This window comes from Falco biarmicus, chromosome 1, assembly GCF_023638135.1.
Source record: "Falco biarmicus isolate bFalBia1 chromosome 1, bFalBia1.pri, whole genome shotgun sequence".
In the NCBI taxonomy this organism is placed as follows: domain Eukaryota; kingdom Metazoa; phylum Chordata; class Aves; order Falconiformes; family Falconidae; genus Falco; species Falco biarmicus.
The window spans coordinates 8,894,702-8,915,455 of NC_079288.1; the positions used below are offsets into that span (position 1 = coordinate 8,894,702).

The 20,754-nt window shown below is 46.0% G+C and overlaps 1 protein-coding gene across 1 annotated transcript; it reads right to left on the bottom strand.

Moving 5' to 3' along the window:
- Positions 1-1,990: 1,990 nt before the first annotated feature.
- LOC130143779 (myosin heavy chain, skeletal muscle, adult-like) lies at positions 1,991-17,856 on the bottom strand. Its single transcript, XM_056326670.1, has 38 exons — positions 17,650-17,856; positions 17,419-17,562; positions 17,169-17,325; positions 15,532-15,559; positions 15,322-15,433; positions 15,136-15,228; positions 14,949-15,012; positions 14,758-14,856; positions 14,548-14,651; positions 14,308-14,446; positions 13,492-13,610; positions 13,227-13,376; positions 12,240-12,410; positions 11,580-11,889; positions 11,357-11,427; positions 10,482-10,569; positions 10,270-10,387; positions 9,565-9,688; positions 9,342-9,478; positions 8,983-9,238; positions 8,345-8,587; positions 7,950-8,126; positions 7,721-7,866; positions 7,542-7,632; positions 7,064-7,453; positions 6,785-6,911; positions 6,487-6,605; positions 5,829-6,025; positions 5,237-5,420; positions 4,985-5,150; positions 4,688-4,812; positions 4,175-4,483; positions 3,871-4,074; positions 3,475-3,600; positions 3,209-3,379; positions 3,018-3,122; positions 2,779-2,874; positions 1,991-2,146 (listed from the first exon to the last, which is right to left on the bottom strand). Exons 1-38 carry the CDS (start codon positions 17,854-17,856, stop codon positions 1,991-1,993), a joined length of 5,823 nt encoding a protein of 1,940 aa, XP_056182645.1.
- Between the last annotated feature and the right edge of the window lie 2,898 nt (positions 17,857-20,754).

Here is a 20,754-nt window from a genome sequence, read left to right on the forward strand (position 1 = left end):
TTCCTCCCTTCCTTCCTCCCTTCCAGATTTTTAAATTTGATTCACAGAGAGTATTTCCTGCTCACAGGTTTAAGGGGACGGTGTTTCCTGTGGGCTTTCAAATGGGGTTGTCAATTATGCTGGAATTATTTGTTAGGCGTGCTGAGCAAGATGTTGTCAGACCGGACAGTTTGACACACAACACCCAGCCTCCACTGCAGCAGTGTGGAGATTCCCTGCTCACCCCACTAAAGGCTGCTGGGGTGACACCTTCCTCTCAGTGAGGCTTGTATTTGGCAAGGTCTGAGCTTAACGCAAGAGATGACAACATTGTTTGAGCTCTAAGCAACAAGATTTGCGGGAAAGTATCTCATACCCTCTCCATCCTGAGCTGCCGTGGCCACTTCACTGCTTTGCCAGGCAGCACAGGTGCACATTGCCTGCCCTCCAGATCAGTCTCTTCAGCTCCCTGAGAAGTGCCTCCAGCTAGACACAGTCTTGCAGAGGGCCTCGTAGGCTCTCAGAGCAGAGCCATCCCACAACTCCACACTGCTGTCTGCTTCACTTCTCACAAAGTGGGTGCTGAGGACTCTGTGCCTGCTCCCAGGCCGAGGAAGGAGTGTGGTTCTCTTTAGGGACTAGAATGGAGCTAGGAGTCAGGAATAGTCAGTCACTCAGCAGTTCAGGCATGCATCCAGCGTGGAAGAGACCTGATTCTCTGCTCCCAGCTGCCTCCATTTTCTCCTTTTTACCCCAATACTTGCCAGTAGGCAAATGTGTTCACCGTCCAAACGCAGGGCACCACAAAGCCCAGAGCTCCTGCAGATGCTTGCCTGTGCATTTTCTTTTTCAGTTGGCTTTCTTGGGCATTGCAAGATCTTGTTAGATTTGGGGTCTCTTTTTTTGCACGTGCCCCTCTGTGAAATGAGAAAAAGTCAAGTAACACACTTAAAAGTGATGCAGGTAGATGCTGGATAGAAGGTGCTGGATCATTCTTCCTGATGAGAGTGAGCAGAGAATCAATGTTGTTACACTGGACGCTGTTTTGCATCCAGTTTGCAATGCTCAACCTGTAAAGAAGGCTATTTAAGGCAACACTTGGTTCAGACTCACTGTCTCCTCAGCCCACCCTGCCATCTCCACTCCTGTCCCTTGTGCCTTGCTAGGCCCTGTGCTCACTGCAGGAGCTAGCTCCTGCTTCAACCACCACCACACGCACAGCAGGGCTGGAAAGAAGTACACTGTCAGAAGTGCTCAGCATCAACACGTACTCCGCCCTCCACTTCATAACGTACTTCTTGCTTTCCCTTCATTGCCAGCTGCTCCTCAGTCATCATTGCTTTCTGACCTGTGTCCGGTTCAGTTAGCATTCATGCCTCACCCAAAGCTCCTTCAGTCCCTTTGGCTCCTGAGAAAATACTTCAAGGCTGTCTGGTCTTCCTGAAAACAAGGGACAGAAGTTACCTCGAGGCACAGAGCTGTTGATGTGATGAGAATACCAGCTCAGGCAGACATCTCTGCATATGTTCGTCTTCTACTATATCATGACACCATCCATGTGTCTTTCACGCAGGGGCAACACACAATGCATAAGAATAATCCAGCTGAGATGGATGATAGGCTACATGAGAATTTGCGGCTGTACATACCCAGTGTGTTTCTGTTATTCAGATTGGGGTCTGAACGCGGGAAAAAGCGTTTGCCAAGATACATTATTACTTGTACTTTTAACTGACTGTGAAATAAAAGCATGTGCTACCTATCGGACAGCCAATGGACACAAGATAAACTTCCAGCAACCGCCAAGGATTAATGGGATCCCATAGATAACTACGGGGACAAAAATAGCAAAAGAGTCTGAGAAGAAGCAGTCCTGCTTCGTATGCAAAGCAATCTGCGGTCTTTATTCTCTAGACACAATTACAAAGACCAATTATAGAAATTAAGAAAAGCGATCGAGAGGTTCACATTTTGTGCAGCCCTCGGGTCACTTTGCTGCCTCATGACATCCTCACTCCTCCTCTGCTATCTTCGTACTGTGAAACTCCCGGCTCTTCACTCGGAGCTTGTTGACCTGCGACTCTGCAATGTCAGCCCGCTCCTCGGCTTCCTCCAGCTCGTGCTGGATCTTGCGGAACTTGGAGAGGCTGACATTGGACAGTTCCTCCTGTGTGGGGAGAGGGAGTTGGTGGTGAGGAGCCCAGGGCAGGGGTTTCACTCCACCTGTGCCTTGGCCTTCTGGGGCTGTGGCTCTTCCCTGGGGGAAGGCACAAATCTCCATCCACCACCCATCACTGCTTACACGTAAGCCTCACCGTGACCTCCTCATCCTCCCTTACTCAGGACCCCTCTGTGAAAAACATCACCGGTCCTGTGCCACTCTTGAAGAGCAATTTTGTCACTTGCATTTGTCATTTGTGTACTTACTCTCCCAGTACTTGCTGCCCAGCCATCAGTGTGATTTTTTAAGGTGAGAAAGACCCTGAAGCCTTCTGCTGATCCTTACTAGCAGAGATTCATGACCTCCAGTTAACTTCAGCCAGTGGATATGGCACCCGGGGCTGTTCAGTCTGACCTCCTGTATACAACAGGCTGCAGACCTTCCCTCCGTTCGTCCCTGGCTGCCGCAGGGTGCCCAGAACTCAGCAAGGCCTCGTGACACCGTACTCAATGGTGTGGCCAAGACTGCTGTGTCTTGGGAGTTTCTGTCCTGCCCCTTTCCTGCTATTCATAGCCATCTCAATGAGCGTGCTGCCGTACTGGAAGGTGTCTCTGGCCCATCCTCTGAGCAATACTTACAGCCTCCTCAGCTTGTCTCTTGTAGGATTTCACCTTCATTTGCAGCTTGTCCACCAGATCCTGCAGCCTGAGAATATTCTTCCGGTCCTCCTCAGACTGGAGTGGTTGGAAAGCAGGAAAGAGCGTGAATTACTGGTTCTGCACTGGATGAGGTTAACAATTCCCCTTGGGGATGGCGTGCACAAAATCTGACTTGCTGTGAGAAAACTCTGTCAGCTGAGGGAGGCCTCCTGCCTTACCTGGTAGGTCAGCTCCTTCACCCTCCTCTCGTACTTGCGCACGCCCTTCACGGCTTCAGCGCTGCGCTTCTGCTCAGCATCCACCTCCCCTTCCAGCTCCCGCACCTGCAACGAGAAGCCCATCTTTGGAGCTTCCCTGCTGGCTGCTAACGTGGCGTGCTCACTCATGCACAAAGAAAAGCCCCACGCACTCTGGCCTCCAGCTTCTGGATTTGCTTCTTGCCTCCCTTCAGAGCCAGCTGCTCGGCCTCATCCAGACGGTGCTGCAGGTCCTTCACCGTCTGGTCCAGGTTCTTCTTCATCCTCTCCAGGTGGGCGCTGGTGTCCTGCTCCTTCTTCAGCTCTTCTGCCATCATGGCTGCCTGATGAGAGCAAAGGGTCAAAGCCATCGTGGGGCTGGAGACCATCTGAGGGAAAATACACCCACCATCGGCACTGAAGGGAGCCCCCAACTCACATCTGTGATGGCCTTCTTGGCCTTCTCTTCAGCATTGCGGGCTTCCTGGATCGTATCCTCCATTTCACTCTGGATTTGGGTAATGTCTGTCTCCAGCTTCTTCTTGGTGTTGATCAAGCTGGTGTTCTGTGCAACAGGAAAGACGGGATTTGTACTGTCAGACCTAATGCCTCAACACCAAGAGCTAAAAGTGTGAGTATTGTTTCTTGAAAGTCTTTAACACAAAAGTCCTCTTTAGGGCCATAGCTGCAAACCAGACATGGGTGGCTGTCTGGATCAGACCTATGACGGCGTGGCTCTCAATGTGTTTACACAGCAAACACTCACAAGATGCGTAACAATCACATTCTGTGTTGTGCCTTGTGGATGGGACTAATTTCCAGAGCAGTGCCTGACCTGGGTATGGAGGAGCTGCACTCGTTCAGTGGCATCCAGAAGCTCCTGCTCAGCCACCTTCCTTGACCGCTCCGTCTGCTCCAGGGCTGCCCGCAGCTCCTCAATTTCAGCCTGCAGCAGGTTTGCTCGGCGCTCCACCATGGCCACCTGCTCCTTCAGGTCCTCCTGCGTCCTCAGAGCATCGTCCAAGTGTAGCTGGGTATCCTGTAAAAGGGACAAGAGAAATGGCAAGGTGGCAGTGCGCACTTGTGCACCAGAATTGTAAGGGAGCACATTTCTCTCCCTGTTGCTTTGCTGAACAGACCTTGAGCACAGCCTGCGTGTTTCTCAGGTTCTTTTGTGCCTCTGCAGCCACGCGGTTGGCATGGCTCAGCTGGATCTCCATTTCATTCAGGTCTCCCTCCATCTTCTTCTTCAGCCGCAGGGCCTCATTCCTGCTCCTGATCTCAGCGTCCAGGGTGCTCTGCAAGGACTCCACAACTCGGAGGTGGTTCCTCTTCATCTGGTCAATCTCCTCATCTTTCTCTGCTATCTTCCTGTCAATCTCAGACTTCACCTGGTTGAGCTCAAGCTGGAGGCGCAGGATCTTCCCCTCTTCATGTTCAAGGGACGCCTGAGGAAGAGTGAACAGGAATACTTTTCATAAGAGAAATGCTGACCCCGAAGCCCTGAGTATAAAGGAATGCCACGTTTAGATATTATTGGCACGCTTTTATACAAATGCTCTTTTCCTCCTGTGCCTGGCAATGACTCCGCAGTGTTTACAACGAGACAGAGATCCAAGACATGTAAGAGAGCCATAAGTAATGCTGTGTACCTCAGCTTCCTCCAGCGAGGCCTGGATTTCAGATTTCTCCTGCTCAATCTGCTTCTTGGCTTTCTCCAGCTCATGAATGGCCTTGCCTCCCTCTGCAATCTGCTCTGTGAGGTCACCAATCTCCTCTGTGGGAGCAAAGGCCAACGGCACGGTCAGGCACGGAGCAGAACGGGAAGGGCCCTGCCGCACCAAGGTGACGGGCATCTTTGCAGACACGCAGGCACAGACCCCTGTGGAGCGGTGGGTAGTGGTGGACAGTGGGAAAGCCCAGCCAGGAGCAGAGGGCCAGGGACTTACGCTGCAAGTTCTTGTTCTCACGCTTCAGCGTTTCCAGGTGGTCCAGGGACTCCTCGTAGGCATTCTTCATCTTAAAGAGCTCCGTGCTGAGGGAGCGAGCCTCCTTCTGGGAGGCCTCCAGCTCAGCCTGCGTTTCCTCATACTTCTGCTTCCATTCTGCCAGGATCTGAAGGGAAACGGCACGTGAGCGTGGATGTGGCAATCGGGAGGGGACGCTCTGACCAGGAACCCCAGGGCTGGAGCGCACAAGACCTTGTCAAAGTTCCTCTGCTTCTTATCCAGAGCTGCGCAGGCAGCATTTGATCGCTCCACGTCAATCATCAGGTCCTCCACTTCATTCTGCAGCCTCTGCTTTGTCTTCTCCAGGGAGGCACATTTGGCATTCACAGCTTCAACGTGTTCCTCTGCATCCTGCAGGCGCTGGGCCAGCTTCTTCCTGGGAGGAGATAAGTACAGCTCCAGGTCAGAGACCAGAGGGCAGCCCATTTTGTACTTCGGTGAGAGGGCAGCTGGCCACTTCTGGGGGCTCTGAGCCCAGTGCCTTTCACAGTGTTTTTTCTGTTCCAAGACTGCATGCTGCCTACAGGTTCTGTCACTCTGTGTCCTAGCACCTAAGGAGTATTCAGCCTGGTTCCGCATTTCTAGCCCTAAGGGCTACGTTTGTCCTTCCAGTTTGCACTTTTTCCACAGCACGCTTTCCTGTCTCTCCCTCTGACCCCTCTACCACAAAGACAACAGATCCCTGCCTTTGTCCCACCCCTGTCGTAACCCACTCCCAGAGACTCCACTTTCCCTTGACAGCCTCAGTCTTCTCCAGCCGTTTGACATCCCGCTTCCCACGTACTTGGCCTCCTCCAGCTCCTCCGTGCGCTGAATAGCATCCGTCTCGTATTTGGTTCTCCACTGGGCCACTTCGCTGTTGGCCTTGGACAGGGCGCGCTGCAGCTCCCCCTTGGCTTCCTGCTCCTCCTCGTATTGCTCCCGCAGCAGGTCACAGTCGTGGCGAGCAGACTGCAAGGCGTGGGCCAGTGCGTTCTTGGCCTGGGGAAACAAAGGGATCGGTAACCTGAATACTTGCCTTGAGACGCCTCTTGACAGTAAAACTGGCAGTGAAATTAGGCTGAAACTCTAACTAGGCAAATGCAAAGCTGGGAGCTGATGAAGCCTTCATCAATGGGTTCTGCAAGATCAGGATGTGTTAGTGACAGGGGCTCTGGGGTCAGTAACCTGCTGTTGCTCTAAACGCTTTGACACACGTGTCTGCATCCTGTCCTAGAGTATTGTCAGGATCTCGTGAAAGCCTTGTGGACTACTTCCTCCAGGGTCCAAACCATTACGCTTCCTTCCCTCTCTAGCTTAGGAGTGAGGGCATGTGTGTTACTGGTGTTCCCTCCCGTACTACATGTGTTTTGGGGAAAGAATACGAAACCAGTTTGGATTGGACAGGATTCTGCGGATGTTTTGAGGTGATGTAGGTTGCGGACAGCAGGGTGTTTCCAGACCTTTATTTCTTCCTCTAGATGTCTCTTGAGCTCCTCAATCTGCTGCGTAAATCCTTGCTTGCCCCTAGACAGCTGAGAAATCAGAGCATCTTTTTCCTCCACCTGGCGTGAATATTCACCTGGTAAGGGTAAAGAGAAAAAAGGTAGCCCGACTACTATCAATACGATGGTTCCTGCATGTAAGCCCACGTCATCAGGAGTGGCTGGGAGAGGTTATAGCAGGAATCATCTTGCACCCTGTGGGATCCTCACGGCATGCAGGTCCTCACAGTGAAGCTCAGGAATGAGGATGTCTCACCTGATTCTGTCTGCAGACGAGCTCGTTGAGTATTGAGGTCATTGATCATGCGCTGATTCTGTTCCTCCTTAGTTTTAATCTCACTCAGCTGGTCTTCCAGAGTGCGGCACATCTTCTCCAGGTTTGCCTAGAGAGCAAACGGAAGGAAGGAAAGGAGATGAACACCTGGACTCTGCCCTGTGCTGACAGCAAGGACCTTTGTAATGAGAATGTGGCTGGTAGACATAGCCTATGTGCCATACATCGGCCCCGTGAGCATGTGCCACCGCAGTTCAATACCTTGGCTTTGGAGACAGACTCCATGTTACTGGCCAAGTCGTCAATCTCCATCTTGAGCTCACTCTTCTCCTTCTCCAGCTTCTGCTTCACTCGCTGCAGGTTGTCGATCTGCTCCCCAAGCTCAGCGGTGCTGTCCGCGTGCTTCTTGCGCAGGGCCGCAGCCGTGGCTTCGTGCTGCAGCGTGGCCTCCTCCAGGTCGCGACGCATCTTCTGAAATTCTGCCTCACGCTTCTTGTTCATCTCAATCTGAGCGGCGGTAGCCCCTCCGGCTTCTTCCAGGCGCTCGCTGATCTCCTCTAGCTCCCTCGACAGGTCAGCCCGATGCTTCTCGGCTTTTGCCCGAGAGGTTCGCTCTGCCTCAATTTCCTCCTCCAGCTCCTCAATACGAGCCTGGGGAACATTAGGCACCCTTCGCACCCATGCCCTCCTCCTTCCCGACCTGAGACTGGCTGAGAGAGGGGAAGGGCCAGACACTTGCCTGCAGCTCCTTGATCTTCTTCTGTAACTGCATGCCCAGGGCTTGCTCATCCTCAATTTTGCTCTGGATCTGGCTGATTTCAAAGTCTTTCCTTTGGGCAAAGCAAACTGTGTTAGCGTCTGAGCAAAACCCGCCAAGCGCATCAGCCCCACAGTCTGGTGCCCCACAGCCACGCTTACTTCTTCAGTTTCTCATCCAGCTGCTGCTTGTCGTTCTCCAAATCCATGATGCTGTCCTGGGCCAGCTTCAGGTCTCCTTCGAGTTTCCTCTTAGCTCTCTCAAGGTCCATGCGCAGTTTCTTCTCTTGCTCCAGGGACCCTTCCAGCTGAATAGAAGATAACCATCAGTGCTCTACCAGCCAGTTCTATAATCTGTGCCCGCCCTGTTCTTCTGGACAACCGTGCTTACATCGTCCACTTGCTGCTCCAGCTTGGTCTTGGCTTTGGTCAGCGTATTGACTTTGTCCTCTTCTACCTGCAGGTCATCCAGTGTCTGCTGATGGGCCTCTTGGAGGGCTTTCTTCTCTTTAGTCAGCTTGGCAATGGTCTCGTCCAGGGCCGCCATCTCCTCTGTGAGGTTTTTCACCTGTTGATTGGAAGAAAGTGCCAAATGTCTGTGTAGAAGACTTGACTGCTTGTGCAGTGGCATTTTCCCTTTGCAGTGCTTAGCCAGGAGCTCGTGTATTTGGGCTGCCCCACTGTGGTGCTCCTGGTATGTCCCAAACCTAGCTCTGTTCTGAGGATGCCAGGCTCATCGGGGAGGCATCTGTCCTTTGCCCTTCATGTGACTCCCCATGTTTGTACCTTGTTTTCGGTGGCATGTTTTTCCTTCTCCACTTTGGCCAACGTCAACTCCAGGTCATCAATATCTTTCTTCAGCTCTGAACATTCATCCTCCAGTTTTCTCTTCTTGGCTGTCAGCTCAGCATTGATTTCCTCCTCATCCTCAGCCCTTTCAGTCACCTCCTTAATTTTGGCTTCCAGCTGGATTTTGGTTTTGATGAGCTGGTCACACCTTTCCTCAGCATCAGCCAAGCTATCGGCTTCCTGGTGGGGAGACAGAGATTTTTATGGGTTATAATGTTTTGAAGTATCTCCACCCTGTCTTCTGCGTTACTGAGTAGGCATGTGTTAAAATGGGGGCTGAACCTGACTTCCACTCCAGCAACTGGAAGATCTTGCCTACTGGCCCACTGCAAGCCTTGTCATCTGGAATCATTATCGATTCCAAGGTTTCTGTGTCTCTTAAAAATGCCTCACAGAGAGGGTAGCTATGACAATACCTCACGCACCCACAAGCACGACAGAACAGCGGTCACTTCAGTTACTACTTTCAGCAGGAGCTAGGGCTTGGAGTCCTTTTGCCTGACAGAAACAGTATTCTGAAGCACTCTGACTGTATATTGTCCTTTTCCCAGGGACAAACGGGCGGTGACACTCACCGCCTGCACTTGGAGCTGCAGGTCATTCTTCTCCTGCAGCAGGACCACCATTTTCTCCTCCAGCTCCTTCCTCTTTGCCTCAGACTTTGCGAGCTCTTCCTTGGTTTTCTCAAACTCCTGTTTCATGTTGGCCATCTCCTTCTCAGACTCTGCACTCTTCAGCAAGGGCTTGATCTTGAAGAACAGCTTCATCCAGGGCCAGTGCTTCACGTTCATGAATGCACGAACATTGTACTGGATGCAGAAGATGGCATCCCTGAAATAAAATTCACATGGCTATTGCATATTTCGTGGGTGGTGAATGTAGTCTCAATTAGCCAAGACACAAAGGACACAATATCTGGGTGAAAAATGTCTACCTCCTCTCCACCATTTTCCGATACTCCACTCTCATCAGGAAGCCTCTGCACCTGGCTTGTGTCCTGGTCATAATCTCTGCTAGTTTTTCATCTCTCATCTCCTCCAGCAGACCTATCAGTCCAGCTTTGAAGAACACCTTATGAAAGGGAGCATTGTAGCACATCAGTCTCATGTAGTGCATGACAGAGGCACATAGTGTTTGAAAGAAGGACTTGTTTCTACCTTGGTGTGACCAAATCTGTACTGAGTGTGATCCACATCAATGGACCCAAGAAGCTTCTCTGAAGCCTTCTTGCTATCCATGAACTGACCTTCTGGAATAGCGCTTATGTTAAGCACTCTGTATCTGTAGGAGAAAGTAGAACATGAAGATATCTCCATTGAGAAAACCTCCACTGCAAGTGAACCTCTCAGTCTTCTCAAGTCTGAGTGGGTACGGTCATGCATTAGAGATAGTCCATTTTTTCAAGGCAGTGTAAGTGAAGATTTCATGTTGTTACCTCAGAGCCCAAGGAAATCCTGATCATCAGCCATGTCATATCATCATGAACTGGCAGTGAAATATTTTTATATTACTGTTCATTTCCTTCTTAAAATATTTGTGTTAGGATACCCGGTGTTTTCTAAGCAACAGCTCTCGGCTGGTCATTTTCAGCAACAATTGACTACGTCATTGATAGGGACAGATCTTACTGAAGACAGTTCACAGGCATTTTTAGGACATGGGGTGGAAACATGTATTGTTCAAATATGGTGTGGATGTGTGAAGGAAATTTTTGTGGTATGTCACCGTTTACAGAGGTAAACTAATGTGATTTGATTACAGTGTATGTAGTATACTCTGTAGTAAATCTGATGTTTAAGCCGTTTAGGACATAGAAGGTATAGAACAGGAAAAGAATGGGGAGGAAGGCGGAGCACTGTTACCTTTGTTTGAAGTCAGCATACAGGACTCTGCTGGGGAACCCTTTCCTGCAAATTCTGATCCCTTCCAGCACGCCGTTACACCGCAGCTGATGCAGTACCAGCTCGTGCTCCATGGCACCTAACAAACGCCACCGTTAATGACGTCCCCATTGTTTGATACTCAGGGAAAGCGCTTCTGTGGCTTGAGTTTTCCTCCTATTGCATTCGCTTACCAGGTGTTTTTGTTTCATTTGGGATGATGCATCGTACAAAATGGGGGTGAGTGCTGCGAAGATTTGTCATCAGCTTGTTTAAGTTCTCCTATGAGAATATAAGGTGAAGTTTAGGTCAACAAATTAAAGATCTGCATCCCTGCAGCTGCAACTGCTTCATCAATGGAAAGGAATTAATTATTTGTCAGATTTAAACCAGATTACAAAATTTCCATATTAATGTAGAAAAGCTATGTCTTCATCCATTTTTCAATGTTGAATACTACTATTAAAAGGAAATACAATTTGGTTACTGTGTCATCATAATTTACTATTTACAAGAACTGGGATATAAGTCATTTGATACCCTGAGGCTCATGCTTTTGAAAATTGTGAACAATTCCCTATGCTTGCTCTCGTTATTCAGTGTCTTGGTTAGGTTTTTTTATGTGACAATCTTAAAGCCAACCTTTCTGTTTTTCAGAAATGCACTGTTACTTAAGAATCATGCATGGAGCAGTATTGAAAATATTCAGAAGTCAAAAATCTTTGTTTGGCAAAACGTTCTGAACTAGGTGCAACAGCAGAAAGAAATTTGCCTATTTCAATGTCATATTCAGCTTAAAAAATAGAAAGGTATGAAATAAAGTCTGAATGGCAACATCCTCAACCATTTCAAAGAGTTTTCGTTTTGATATATTAATAAGACAATATCATTCAATGTTGCAAAAGAGAAGAAACTTATCCATCAATTAAATGGAAATAAAATTTACCTATAGTACACAAACTTCTTCACTTTCTTGATATAGGACTTCAAGGGTCATAATATCACTTTTCATATTTTAAATTCCCTTTCTTAAAGTAAAAAGGGTCAAAGTGAGGAAACTGGTACGTACCCGGAAAAGAGCTGAGACAGTCTGGAAAGAAGAACCCTTCTTCTTGCCACCCTTTTTGCCACCACCACCCTCTATAAATGAAAGGAGGGGGAAACAATATTAAAATACTGAAGCTGAACACTGAACTAAAGAAGAGAAAACAATTTTTTAACATTCAGGTTTTCCTGTTTAATTTCCTGTCAACAGTGTCCCACACTGAAAATACAGTTTTCACAGAGCTGACCTGCATCTGCTCCACCATAGTTGGCAAAGAGTAAGGCCAGTGTCTTCACAGAGGATTTCTGGTACAACCCAATGACAGTTTCATTCAGGGGGTCCTTGTTCTTCTCCAGCCAGCCAGTGATGTTATAGTCCACCGTGCCAGCATAATGTATCAGGGAGAAGTGGGCCTCAGCCTTGCCTTTGGTAGGCTTGGGCTTCTGGAAGTTGCTGGACTTGCCCAGATGCTGGTCGTAGAGCTTGTTCTTGAAAGAGGTGTCAGTTGCCTTGGGGAACATGCACTCCTCTTCCAGGATGGAGAAGATGCCCATGGGCTGGAAAACATTAGAATAGACAAGATGGAGAAACACATTCCTGAGTTGGAAAGAGGCTTGTCTTGGGGCAGAAAGATGTGAAACAAATCATAATATAAGATTGCTTCTCTTCTTTTCTGGACAATATGTCTCAGAAAATTTACTGACGTTTCTAATTTTTTGTCGTTGGTGTTTCACCTTTACTTTTGGAACTACTTTTAACCATTTGCTGGCAACATTATAAATTACAGAAATACAGAGCACTTTAATAATTGAAATTTACCATTTTAACCCAGACATAAACAAACTCTTTTTGTATCCCTCAATAACTACAGGATTCCAGTACTAGTGCACCTGAACAGGAAGGGTACCTTCTCAATGAGCTCAATGCAGGCAGCCAGGTCCATCCCAAAGTCAATGAATGTCCACTCAATTCCTTCCTTCTTGTACTCCTCCTGCTCCAGCACGAACATGTGGTGGTTGAAGAACTGTTGCAGTTTCTCGTTGGTGAAGTTGATACACAGCTGCTCAAAGCTGTTGAACTGCCAGGCACAGAAAGACATGCAATGTTGTCAGGGTTTAGCCATCACAACAAGAATTTTCCCTGTGTATTTCTGATCCTTCTTTTGTCTTTTCAGACAAGCACAAGGCTCCTTCCCTATCTGTTCTCCCAGAAAACCCTCAGTGCGACTGTACTTGCCCTCTGAAGAGAGAAAAGACCTGTAAGTCATTGTAATGTAGAGGGTGGTTTTTTTTCATTTTTTATCATTCCATATAATATGGATACTTTAATTACGATAACTAATCCTTATCCCTTTGGAAACCCTTAATTCTAAAGCAAATTTAGTAATTTCAGCACACTATCTCCTAGAAGAACAAATTTATTACTAAACTCTGCCTCTCCAAACACCCTGATCATGAATACAGCCTCAATTTGATACTCAAATGTTTTTTGTTCTTAAGAGAGTGGCTCTAGATATTTCCATGAGCTGGTATGGAAGCTTTTGGGGTTCTTTCACAAACTGCACAAGCATTTCCTAATCTCTTTCAATAATTTTCACCAACAGTGTGAACATTTCTAATGTCTGTCACTATTTTCCACACCCTTGGCCCATATAATTTTGTCAAAGATTACTTCCTTTTTCTTTGTTTTAACTAAGTTTAATATTCTTGTATGCTGTGCTGTTAGTTTCTTTCCTGTCAAGATCTAACTTGAAAAGGCCAACTTCTTTCATAGTGAGATCTCTTGATCATTGTACCTTTTACAAAAAAAAATGACTCTTAATTAAAAGAAGTCATAATTTTCTTAACACCCACTGCCCCTTCCATGAAGCTGTTGTGAAATCCCTGCTCCTTACATCAAAGATCTCAAAGCCAGCGATGTCCAGGACACCAATGAAGTACTGTCTGGGTTGTTTGGTATCCAGTTGTTGGTTGATGCGAACAACCATCCACAAGAACATCCTCTCATAGACAGCCTTTGCCAGAGCACCAACTGCATTGTTCACCTAAAGCAAAGGGGAAACACAGAAGTTACTGCACAGAGAAATTTTAAGGAATTTTAACTGTCTGAAGAGATATTCTGAGGAAAAACCATTTATTCCTAATAACCAATTATTTTACCTGCTCCACAGTTTGACCTTTGGTCACAAATTCATTCCCAACTTTCACCCGAGGATAACAAAGAGCTTTGAGCAGGTCAGCTGAGTTCAGGCCCATCAGGTAGGCAGCCTTGTCAGCAACTGAAAGACAAGAAAGGCAAAGAAAATATTGATCATTGGATAAGGACTGGAATTTTATCAATGGGTGTATGTCCCAGAAATTACACCAATGTTCAAAATTCTTGACTGCAAGTCTTTTAATCTAGTATCACAGCAAGTATATTGAATACAGGAAAGCTGTGAAAGCCAATATTGACATTTTTTTGAAAGTAGTTACAAGTATGAAAGGTTTCCTTGAATACCTTAACTAAATTCATAAACTGTAACAACAATCTCAAAAAAGAGATTAGGAAACATAAACAACAAAAATTTAAAAATACATAAGGATTAAAACTTGGCATCTTAGACAATATCTAAGAAAGCTTACAATTTTTATTTACATATAGATAGGCCACGGTCTGAGCTGCCAATAGAAGTATGCACATACCAGAGTTGATGCTAGAGCCTATGTCTGAAACCAGGGAAGCTTCCTCTTTAAAAGAGCTTGTTAAAACCCTCTACATGATAAATGGAAAGATCCATGAAATTAGCCCAGCAAAAAGCTAACTGAAGGAGTAACAGTAAGATAGGCAGGGGTCAGAGAATTAGATTTGGAACTTCAAGGACCCTGAAAGAAACATTATTCAGTTTTCACTTGATTAAGCTATAGCTTTCATCCTGTCTACAAGCAATATTTCCCAAAACTGATTTCTTTATTAAAGAGTCAGTTGCTAAGGACCTTCTGTGCCATCGGGCTCTGCCTGCTCCTCACGCTGCTTCTGCTTGAACTTCAGGTTCCCGTAGTGCATGACAGCCCCTGTCAGCTTGTAGATGGCTGTCTTCTCATCAGCAGTGAAGCCCAGGATGTCAATGGCACTCTGCAGTCAAAACAATGAAGGAAAATGCATGTCCTTAGTAGGCCACCTATGTCACCATCAAAACAAGTGTACAGTAGGTACCTCTTTTCTGTGTCACTTACGTCTGTAGCCATGAGCTCCTCCTGGTCATCAATGCTGGGAACAGTGACCTCACCTTGACTCACAAAGTGGAAATCAAAAGGGTTGGTGGTAATGAGGAGCATGTCTGAAAGCAGGAAGAGGCAAGGCAGACGCTTAGTTTTGCCAGCCAGGTAACAGCGGGAACTGCTGCTCAGCAATCATCCCCAAAAAGTCATAAAGACCCTTCCTACCAATTAGCTCCGGCTTCTTGTTGGACGTGACCTGATAGAATATGTGGTAGCTTCTTTCTGCTGGGAGCTGGAAAGTGACTCTGGACTTCTCCAGCAGGTCTGTCAAGGAGGGTAGCAAGGGTCAGGCACTGGTACTCACATGGAGCCGGGAATTTAGGAAGGAGTGGGATCAGGCCAGGAGAGCGACTTACAAGTTTCAATGTCAGCAGAAGCCAGTTTGCCTGTGGCCCCAAAGTGGATTCTGATGAATTTGCCCTGTTAAGGAGAAGCAGCGGCATTTCAGCCTGGAGGCGTTTCATTGCTGTCTCCTTCTGTGAGAATGCCACTAGCCCATCACTACTGTTACAACAAGGAGCAATTTCTCCTAAAACAGCTTACAAAGCGTGAGGAGTTGTCGTTCCTCACGGTCTTGGCGTTTCCAAAGGCCTCCAGCAGTGGGTTGGCGCTGATGATTTGATCCTCAAGCGTTCCCTGCAGGATGAGAATTATTGCTGCTTATCCTTTCCAAAAATCACGTCAGGAACAGAGGAAAGCATTGATTCCAGCCAGCACCTGTTACTTTACCTGCATTTTGCCTGACTGCTCCTCTTTCTTCTTATCCCCGCTCGCTGCAATTGTTGCAAAGTACTGGATGACACGCTTCGTGTTCACAGTCTTCCCGGCACCGGATTCTCCGCTGTCAAACCAAAGAGAGACGCAGAGAGCGTGTGGTCAGGCAGGAGGTCCCCTGGCACCGGGCAGCCCCGCAGGGACCCGAGCAGGGGGTGTACGTACGTGATCAGGATCGACTGGTTCTCACGATCTGCAAAAAAGTGGAAAGATTTTTCTTAGTGGTGCTCAATTGCAAAGAAATCAAAATCTGTGAGCAAAACTAACTGTGTACTGAAGCTTTGTTAAGAGTTTAGGAATTCTAGATAGCCAATTTCCAGTTAAATCACCTTGAAAATGTGGCATTTAATCCATTTTGTAAATTTTTTAAGTTCCCCAAATAAAAAAAGTGAACTGTTATTTGGATATGTGTGTAAGATTAAATATGCTAGCTTCTTTTTAAGATAATTCTCTTTCAATCAAGATTGATATTTTTGTATATATGAATGAACCAAACCCAAATATCATTAATATAATTTTATAATTTCAATATGATTAAAGTGACTAAAACATGTAACGTAAAATGAATTGGCACTTTCTGGTGACTCAAGAGCCGTCTGAGATAAGACTATAGGTCCTCCTGATTTCAGGGATTTTTTGAGCCAGGCACAGTATAATTGTATGCAGTGGTCTGGGTAGACTTTGCATGAAATGGTCTCCTAATTTTAGTCATTGAAATAGACCTTTAGGACATGTGATTTCTATTAATAAAAGTATCCAGGACTTCAGTATCTTGTATGCAATTTGTGATTCCCTTTGCTTTTTAAAAAGTTTGAACTGATAGTTGTTTTGATGCATCCTAGCAGTTCAAATTTTAGGCAGAAAGTAAGAATGAATTCTGATTCTGCTTTCTGTACAACCCTTAATATCTGTGCAAATTAGATTTCACAAATTTCTGTGATATATTCCCTCAGTTTTCTCTTCTCTATCATCAGTGTCCTTACCTACTTGTTATTCGTACCAAATTTATTTCATGCCTATGCATGGTTTTTTGTCCTTTGGTGAACATTTCCATGTTCACTATATCCTTTTTTAATGTGAAAAAATAGAACTGGTGCATTAGTTAAGATGTCAGTGTTCCACTTTTTAACAAAATGTGGTATCATGGATCTACTGCACTTTTTGTTCTCTTTTTGTCCTGTCCCACCAGTCCCCCCAGTAATTACTAACATTCATTTTCTTTTCTTCTACCTTAATGAGCATTGAGCCAAAATTTCTGTAGCATTTTTCACTGTAAGTCTGAGATCTTATTCTTGAGAAGTAATACCTGTTTCTTAGCTAGCCGTTCTGCCAATCTTCCATTTTCCATTGTATCTCCTGCCTTTTAGGCTCTCTCTGCCTCATCTGACAATCCTTTATAATTTGCAGTTTTAAGGCAGTAAAAAAGCTCTGATAGTGCACTTATTTGCATTTGGAACTTCAATTTACAGTGATTTTTTTCTTACTTTCTTATATGGATGTTAAGTTAGTAAGTTTGATTCCATGCCTTTTATTAAAATAGAGCACCAACACGACTTTAGCATTGCTAACTCTGCTTTCCATCAGACCTTTTACTCAGCAATTACAAAACCTAATTTCTGGACTTCCTTCTATGACATTCTCACATGTGCTGTTTATCTCATTTCAAGATGGGCATTCTAGTTTACTCAGCTGACATATATAATGTAAATATAATTTCATCTGTTCAAAGATTACCTGCACAGAAAAGATTTTTCCTGAAGTGTACACCACAATATCATTTGAAGGGTTATCAAGCAACTCACCATTTAACATGAACTGATAGGCATTGTCCGAGATGGAGAAGATGTGTGGAGGGGCCTCCTGGCGCTTCTTGCCTCGGTAGGCCAACACCACCTCCGGGTTGTACACCGGCAGCCACTTGTAGGGGTTGACAGTGACGCAGAAGAGCCCCGAGTAGGTCTGCGAGGAAGGGAGACAGCACGTTGGCTCCCACTTGGCCTGGCAGAGCAGTTCCTCCCGGCTGCCCAAAGGCAGGCTGCTGCTGGTACTTACGTAGATCATCCAGGCTGCGTAACGCTCTTTGAGGTTGTACAGCACAGCGGGCTCGTGGAGGTGGGTCATCATGGCCATGTCCTCGATCTTGTCGTACTTGGGAGGGTTCATGGAGAAGATTTGATCTTCCTTCACGGTCAGGGTCTGTCAAGGAGACAAAAGATCTGTGTGCGTCAGCTGAAAGCTCAGAGTGGGAATCAAATGCTGATCTGAATCTTGAATTTTGCTCACCTCTCCAGCTTCAGTCTGGACAGTGACCTTCCCTGATTCCCTGCTCTGGATTGTTCCTTTCACAAAGGATTCTTTAGGGTGGACCACGAAGACGGATGTCTTGGCATCAAAAGGCTTGTTCTGGGCCTCAATTCTCTCCTTTTCCGATTTTCGGAGATAAGGAGCTGCCTCCCCAAAAACAGCCATCTCAGCGTCTGGAGAAGTCATGTCTGCGCTTTACTGAAGACAGCTCAACAAAAGTCTGAAGGGGGAAAAAATACCTTCAATCAATTAGACAATAGTTTTCTGTGCCGGTGATGAAATACCTTACCGTTTCTATCTTCCCTGTATTTAACTAATATGTCATTTTCAATAACACCTTTTGAAAGCTAGTTTTGATTTGAACACCTAAGTACTTACATCCTACTTGAGACTAAGACAGCATTCTAAATAATTTTAGTCTTTTATCTATGAACAGAGTTTTTAAGAACAATTATAATGTTGCAGTATTATCATACTGTTGGGTGTTTTTTCGTTTTATATTGGTATACTGAAGAACTAAACATAAAGCAAATCTTTCTCTTCTGTTGCCCTTAATTATCAGCAATATGTCTCCAAGAAGGCCTTTCATTACCCATGATCAGTGGAAAGTGAATTTACTTACTTTCACACTGTATACATCCTATCAGGCTCCATACAATCTTTTCTGTGAGGGGTAGGAATACAAAAAATAGGGAACAAATATGGTAAAATTACCTCAAGGTAACTGGACTAACAGTTAATAACTTGCTGTGCTGCCTGTCATGACATTAGAGGTTCTAAAGCACTCACTAGTGTATTTACAATTCGGTGACTTCCTTCTTATATTGCATAGTATTTCAGACATAAATTTTGAGTTGGAAATAAAAAGATGTCATAGAAAACAGATTGAAAATTCCCGGTATTAGAACCCTCCCTTCTGCTTATCAGAAGCAATCAGAATGCAATGAGACATGCAAAATTAAAAGAAATTGCTTAGCCTCTGCAATCCTACAGAACCCATACACTTACCTTGAAACTTTCAGGAGAGCAGGGCAAAATTGTCCCAAGGAGGTTTTATAGAGTCTGGTATGCAGATGCTCTGGATTCTTCCACTTTCTTCGGTCAAAACATTTTTGGCCAACCTTCTTTGGCAAAGCATTGTTTGGCAGACTTACCTAAAGACATAATTGTCATTTGATTTGACTAGATATAATTAGAAATTTTTTATATCTTACCAACTATGTGGCTATATAGACTATAAATAAATTGACAAGACAATTAAGGAGGGAATCTCGATCAGTTAAGGCACTTAAAGAACTTGGATGCAGGACTTACGGATTATGCTGACATATTTCTGGGTGACTTTCTGATCCATCCAAGACAGATTGTTTGGTGCACAGTGCTGCAACAATTCAAACTATACAATGCAGGTAGTAGCATTCATCTTCTTCACATGATGCTGTAAATAAATACATGAAATGCATGAAATAAATGAAATAAATATAAAGAAATACATGAAAAATAACAGTATACCGAAACCTACAACTTGTTGTGACTAAAACCAAGGTGTTTTGCTTGAAAATAGAAAACCAGAAACCTACTGTAGCTTAGATTCCTGCAGGAACAATGTATCGACTCCTGAAATGCATAAAGCACTCGAGGTGATTTCTGGGATCTTCAGATAAACCCAGAAGCTGATGGATATAAGGATACTAGAAAGAAAAAAGTGTATTATATTTAAAAGATATTAGATTTCCCAGAAAGGTGAGGTAACTAAAGACATTCTGCACATCCCTATTAACGATCAAGGAGTTGCAAATTGTTGTGCAATCTACTATTCAATATATGAGAACAACAGGCAAAAAATGCCTTCTGATTTTAACAGCTACTAATCACAGCATCCCCACGTCTGCCAAAAAGGAAGTGTTTTCAGTCGAGCAAAAAGATGAAATTCCTGATTTACAGAGTTCAACCAGGGGAAATACATAACAACTTTTACTTGAGCTGCTTTAAATTGTGTTCAGATCTAAACACATTCTTCCCCTGGTCATTGGCATTTTGGTTATTGAAAGAGCTCAGTGGGTAACAGGTGCATGGATCTGATGTTATATCCAGCATCAGGCAAAGTCCTGTGCTTGTAAAGCCCGTTCCAAGGAGCTCCTGCTTTGCTGGAGCCCAGACCCAGAGCTCGCCGCCGGGCTCCATGCTCAGGGCTTGGCGAGGCTGATGGAAACACCCTGTGCTGTGCCCAGGACGAGCCCAGAGCCAGCCACCAGGTAATGGTGAGCGCGTGGGTGCATCTGAAGCCCTGCCTCTCTGGGGTCAGTCACCAAGGGGTGCTGGTGAGGGCACCTCCCTCCAGCGGGACCCAGAGCGCAACTTGTGCCGCCAGCATGGGGCCAGCAGGCTTTGCTCTGAGGGGCTCTTGTGACCGAGTACCCAGGGTGCTGGGGTGCCACGTGGTGCCCAGCAGCCCAGTGGTTACCTGTCCTGGCTGAGGGCAGGACAGAGATGTCCCGGCAGCTCAAAGCCTGGGGTTAAGAAGACGATGCAAGAAAAGCAAGGGACGGCTGAGGGCTCTTCCAGGGCATGAGGGATGGGGCTCTTCTCCCATCATTCTGGGGACTGAAAATTTTTGACTCCCCAGTGGCCAATGACAAAGCCAGTCTTCTCAGTAGAGCTCTTCTGGGGTTTTGCTGTTGTGTTGTCTCAGATGTGGACCCAGCTGCATCACAGGCAGGAGTGACGCACACGGCCAGGCAGCTCTGGGTGTGCAGTCAGCTGAGGGAAGGTCTGGTTTGAAAGGGAAGTAGCTCATGAGTTGAAATGTCTCCAGATGCTGGCAGTCACTCAGCAGTGATTTTAGGATGGAGGACTTGGGTGTAACATCTGCTCTGCCAACACAAGCCAGTGTTATAAACTAAAATATTTTTTGAAAATGCTCCTATACTCAGATAATAGTAATATTTCCTGTGTGAATCAGCCTATAAAATGGAAGAAGAAGAACTGTTGCTCATTTGCCCATGTCCATAACTCCTCCCCTACTGCCTGAACAGCACAGTAGGTCAGCCAATGGATATTTTGATCAGCCAGTCAATAGGTCTG

What these genes read in the sequence shown, in the direction of transcription:
- LOC130143779 (XM_056326670.1), bottom strand. Translation starts at nt 17,856, where the DNA reads ATGACTTCTCCAGACGCTGAGATGGCTGTTTTTGGGGAGGCAGCTCCT. An exon ending in CTGGCTTTGAGATCTTTGAT is followed by an intron (nt 12,411 to 13,226) that starts GTAAGGAGCAGG and finishes TGTGCCTGGCAG; the next exon opens with TTCAACAGCTTTGAGCAGCT. An exon ending in CTGGATGAGAAACTGAAGAA is followed by an intron (nt 7,633 to 7,720) that starts GTAAGCGTGGCT and finishes CTTTGCCCAAAG; the next exon opens with GAAAGACTTTGAAATCAGCC.